Source organism: Myxine glutinosa, chromosome 13, assembly GCF_964187855.1.
Source record: "Myxine glutinosa chromosome 13, kmMyxGlut1.1, whole genome shotgun sequence".
NCBI lineage: Eukaryota > Metazoa > Chordata > Myxini > Myxiniformes > Myxinidae > Myxine > Myxine glutinosa.
Window position 1 is genome coordinate 101257147 of NC_136273.1, and position 6000 is coordinate 101263146.

The window sequence follows — 6000 nt, forward strand, 5'->3', positions numbered from 1 at the left end:
TCGTGGACATTCACAGAATTTGTCCTATCATTTGCGGGATTTTCATTGACATTCGACAGATTATCGTGGACATTCACAGAATTTGTCTCGTCATTTGCGGGATTTTCATCGACATTCGCAGATTATCGTGGACATTCACAGAATTTGTCTCGTCATTTGCGGGATTTTCATCGACATTCGCAGATTATCGTGGACATTCACACAATGTGTCTCGTCATTTGCGGGATTTTCACCGACATTCGCAGATGATCGTGGACATTCACACAATGTGTCTCGTCATTTGCGGGATTTTCATCGACATTCGCAGATTATCGTGGACATTCACAGAATTTGCCTCGTCATTTGCGGGATTTTCATCGACATTCGCAGATTATCATGGACATTCACAGAATTTGTCTCGTTATTTGTGGGATTTTCACTGACATTCACAGATCATCGTGGACATTCACAGAATTTGTCTCGTCATTTGCGGGATTTTCATCGACATTCACAGATTACATGGACATTCACAGAATTTGTCTTGTTATTTGTGGGATTTTCACCGACATTTGCAGACTATCGTGGACATTCACAGAATTCGTCTCGTTATTTACGGGATTTTCATCGACATTCACAGATTATCATGGACATTCACACAATGTTTCTGGCCATTTGCGAGATTTTCATCGACATTCGCAGATTATCATGGACATTCACAGAATTCGACTCGTCATTTGCGGGATTTTCATCGACATAAACAGATTGTCATGGACATTCACACAATGTGTCTCTTTATTTGCGGGATTTTCATCGACATTCGTAGATTATCATGGACATTCACAGAATTTGTCTCATTATTTGCAGGAATTTAATTGACATTCACAGATTATCATGGACATTCACAGAATTTGTCTCATTATTTGCAGGATTTTAATAGACATTTGCAGATTATCGTGGACATTCACAGAATTTCTCTCGTTATTTGCAGGATTTTCATCAACATTCACAGATTATCGTGGACATTCACAGAATTTGTCTCGTCATTTGCGGGATTTTCATCGACATTCGCAGATTATCGTGGACATTCACACAATGTGTCTCGTCATTTGTGGGATTTTCATCGACATTCACAGATTATCATGGACATTCACAGAATTTGTCTTGTCATTTGCGGGATTTTCATCGACATTCGCAGATTATCATGGACATTCACACAATGTGTCTCGTCATTTGTGGGATTTTCATCGACATTCACAGATTATCATGGACATTCACAGAATTTGTCCTATCATTTGCGGGATTTTCATTGACATTCGACAGATTATCGTGGACATTCACAGAATTTGTCTCGTCATTTGCGGGATTTTCATCGACATTCGCAGATTATCGTGGACATTCACAGAATTTGTCTCGTCATTTGCGGGATTTTCACTGACATTCGCAGATGATCGTGGACATTCACACAATGTGTCTCGTCATTTGCGGGATTTTCATCGACATTCGCAGATTATCGTGGACATTCACAGAATTTGTCTCATCATTTGCGGGATGTTCATCGACATTCGCAGATTATCGTGGACATTCACAGAATTTGTCTTGTTATTTGTAGGATTTTCATCGACATTCGCAGATTATCGTGGGCATTCACAGAATTTGTCTCGTCACACAAATGGTGGTCACACCAGATACTGAATAGTTAACTGACTTTTGACCGCATTCTTCTTCGAGTCTCTGGAGACATTTCTTGCACACGTGTGTTGACATTATCATGTCGATTTCATGATTATCAAACACTAAATATTTATTTGACCAATTAGCATGTTGTGTTTGTTTTCATTTCTCATTTCACATTGGGGTTAATGATGTGCAGGAACATTTTTCCGCTAGTATATATATATATATCCGAAGGATAGCTCAGTTTCAATAACTTGGGATGACGAGCCTTAACACTGCTGTCTTCAGCAGAATTGTCATCTCCAGCCTCTAAGATACCAATCCACGAGTGTTCAATTGATCCTAAATTGCAGTTTTGCGTCTTCCATGGGAACATAATGAATGAATTCGTCATCGCATACATTATGGCACTGGTAGGATAGCGTAGATGTATACCGAGTTGTCTTTGATGTATCTCACCAGCTATAGCTGTCACCCTGGTTTTCTTACATGCAGGACAACACATCAATGTATGCTATGTCCATTGGAAGGGAAGGACATTAGGGCGGAGGATCCATCCATCTGTCAGCAAAGGTCGGTGGTGGATGTTAAATAATCCCATTGTGTCTTTTGCGAAGAGTAGGCGAGTTCTTACCTCCACCTTAAATAAATTACAAGTTCCTGGAATACCCCATATTCCTATAAGATAGGAATGTACCATCAGTAGCACAGCAGCAATCCCAGCAATGACAGAAACTAGCAACCATGTGCTGCACACGAATGAATGAATGGATGAATGAATGACTTGATATACATTGTGATTTAGACAGAGGCTGTGTTGTTCTTCCTTCAATATGACAACATCACAGGTATTTAGACACCTGATGTTTTTTTTTGTATACAAGATCGAGGCTCGTGTAAGAGATAACATTGATCACAAAAAGACAAACGGACACATAAAACATATAATAAAGGGAGCGGGAGACAAGATGGGGATAGAGAGAGAGGGAAGCACACAAGTACAACATTTGAGAGCAGGGACATCGGGAGATTGTGGGAGGTACAGGGCTTGGGGGGAGGAGGCAGGTGAGGAGGGGGAGGAGGCAGGTAAGGGGGGGGAGGAGGCAGGAGAGGGGGGGGCGGAGGAGGCAGGAGAGGGGTGGGGGTGGGAGAGGTATAAAACACATGGACACTGCTAGGCACTTTCCTCTATTCTTACCATGATAGACACGTGTAGGACATGACGCTGCGGAATTGTAGGCAGGTTGTCTGGACCTGCTGTTGCTGCTCCAGCTGCGGCGGCGGCGAGGCGCAACGCAACGCTCTCCTGGAGCACGTGGAAGTGGAGAGTGCCGTTTTCCAGCCATCGTTGGTGCCAATGTACACTTCCAAGTTCCAGGGCTGGGCCAGAAATTTCTGAATAAAGAATGGATGAACGGCATCAAGTTACTACACATCCACATCCTCCATAAAATGTAACTACTCCGCAATGAGCTCGGGTCGCCATGACAAGGTCAAATGCAGAGGAATGAAACAAAGAAGGAAAATAAGGAAGAGGCGAAAGATTATTTAAAGGAAATGAAAGACGATGTGATGATGATGATCAATCAAGGGGCACAGAGGAATACAAGACGAGAGTAAAGTAGGACAGAGCAATAAGAGAGAAATGCTTTCTAATGTAACTTTTGTCGGAGGGCAGAAAAGGAATTAGCGCACTTTGACCTCTTTGTGAAACATAAATGCATTAAAGATAAAACATTATAGGAATAAATGGTGAGAAAAGACAATGATTGTCGCCATCGATCTGAGTGATATGCTCATTGCATGGGGAATTCAGCCTGAGTTTCACCAAAGTTGAGCACAAAAAGCCCCGAAGACCCGAGGTGTGTCCACCTACCAAGCAGATGAAGACCTGGGCAGGGGTGTGTCTACCTACCAAGCAGTGGAAAACCCAGGTGGGGTGTGTCCACCTACCAAGCAGTGGAAGACCTGGGTGGGATGTGTCCACCTAGTAAGCAGTGGAAGACCTGGGTGGAGTGTGTTCACCTAGCAAGCAGTGGAAGACCTGGGCGGAGTGTGTCCACCTAGTAAGCAGTGGAAGACCTGGGTGGGGTGTGTTCACCGAGTAAGCAGTTGAAGACGTGGGTGGAGTGTGTTCACCTAGCAAGCAGTGGAAGACCTGGGTGGAGTGTGTTCACCTAGCAAGCAGTGGAAGACCTGGGTGGAGTGTGTCCACCTAGTAAGCAGTGGAAGACCTGGGTGGGATGTGTTCACCTAGCAAGCAGTTGAAGACCTGGGTGGAGTGTGTCCACCTACGAAGCAGTGGAAGACCTGGGCGGGGTGTGTCCACCGAGTAAGCAGTGGAACACCTGGGTGGGGTGTGTCCACCTACCAAGCAATGGAAGACCTGCGCAGGGGGGTGTCTACCTACCAAGCAGTGGAAGAACTGGGTGGGGTGTGTCCACCTAGTAAGCAGTTGAAGACCTGGGTGGGGTGTGTCCACCTAGTAAGCAGTGGAAGACCTGGGTGGGATGTGTCCACCTAGTAAGCAGTGGAAGACCTGGGTGGAGTGTGTTCACCTAGCAAGCAGTGGAAGACCTGGGCGGAGTGTGTCCACCTAGTAAGCAGTGGAAGACCTGGGCGGAGTGTGTCCACGTAGCAATCATCTAGCTAGCGCTTGCCAAGCCAACCGTTCCTTATCGAATGGTTGCTTGAGGGCTTAAGCTGCTTGACGAGCGCTCTACACGACACTTGGTAACTGAACACACCCCTGCCCTGGATTACAATTTAATAGTTATATTATTATATTTTCGTTATATTATCGTTATACGAGGGTTATATGAACGTTACAACGCTGCTTAAGATTCAGGCCTCACACAGCCTTGTGGGTTACTAGGTTACGCGTGACGTCATGCGGTCCACTGCGCATCACTGAGAAGGCAAATGACGCCACTTGGGACGATTGGGACGAGAGGGAAAGGAGGATGCTCGTAGCCCCAACATGGAGGGAGCACGAGGCGTCATGGCACCGTGACACACGAATGGTGCGCCGTACGTACCACGCACGAATGGTGCGCCGTACGTACCACGCACGAATGGTGCGCCGTACGTACCACGCACGAATGGTGCGCCGTACGTACCACGCACGAATGGTGCGCCGTACGTACCACGCACGAATGGTGCGCCGTACGTACCACGCATGAATGGTGCGCCGTACGTAACACGCACGAATGGTGCGCCGTACGTAACACGCACGAATGGTGCGCCGTACGTAACGCACGAATGGTGCACCGTACGTAACGCACGAATGGTGCACCGTACGTAACACGTACGAATGGTGCGCCGTACGTAACACGCACGAATGGTGCGCCGTACGTAACACGCACGAATGGTGCGCCGTACGTAACGCACGAATGGTGCACCGTACGTACCACGCACGAATGGTGCGCCGTACGTACCACGCACGAATGGTGCGCCGTACGTACCACGCATGAATGGTGCGCCGTACGTAACACGCACGAATGGTGCGCCGTACGTAACACGCACGAATGGTGCGCCGTACGTAACGCACGAATGGTGCACCGTACGTAACGCACGAATGGTGCACCGTACGTAACACGTACGAATGGTGCGCCGTACGTAACACGCACGAATGGTGCGCCGTACGTAACACGCACGAATGATGCGCCGTGCGGCCTTTACGCATCGCACGCACAGCCGGTAGCCCCGCCGGGCTCACCCAGCACGAAGTACGGCAGTTCGGTGTTTTCCAGATCATCGGCGATGGAGAGTTCGCCGGGCAGGTCGTGCCGGATAGACAGGAAGAGCCTGGAGTCGGACGCGGCGGCGGGAGCGTCATGTGCGTCGAGGCCGCGCAGGGCCACGTCGTTGTGGCGCATTATGGGTAGCGTGGACACGGTCACCGTCTGGGACTTGCAGTCTCCGCGAGACTCGGCCCGAGCGACCCGCGGGGTCACACAAAAGCACAGAATAAGCACGGCGGCCGTGAGGAGAGCGGGCGCGGCCATCGCTTCAGCCGCCGCGGCGTCTAGTCCTTGTTCGCTCCGCAGCTTCGCCGGCCCGTCCCGCCCCCCGTCCCTGTGGGCGCCCCTCCCCTCCCGAGCCCCCGCCCGGCACGTGCAACGTGTGTTTCCCGCGCGATCACCTCAATGGATCAAACGCGTCGGCGATCCGGTGCGAGATCAGGTGCAGGCACCGCCGGGCGCTCACAGGGACACAGTGGCGCACACGTACCGCATTGAGTGAGTGAGTGAGTACGTACGTGCGTGAGTGAGTGAGTACGTGCGTGAGTGAGTGAGTGAGTACGTGAGTGAGTACATGAGTACGTGAGTGAGTACATGAGTGAGT

The 6000-nt window shown here is 48.9% G+C and overlaps 1 protein-coding gene across 1 annotated transcript in view; it reads right to left on the minus strand.

The window, feature by feature from the left end:
- LOC137439145 (astrotactin-2) overlaps positions 1-5726 on the minus strand; it is a 1262948-nt gene extending 1257222 nt beyond the window's left edge. Inside the window, exons 1-2 of the mRNA XM_068134866.2 lie at positions 5372-5726; positions 2852-3048 (exon numbers count right to left, since the gene is read on the minus strand). Of these exons, the coding sequence (XP_067990967.2) occupies positions 2852-3048; positions 5372-5660 (486 nt within the window). The 5' untranslated portion in view covers positions 5661-5726. The remainder of the gene's footprint in view (positions 1-2851; positions 3049-5371) is intronic.
- Between the last annotated feature and the right edge of the window lie 274 nt (positions 5727-6000).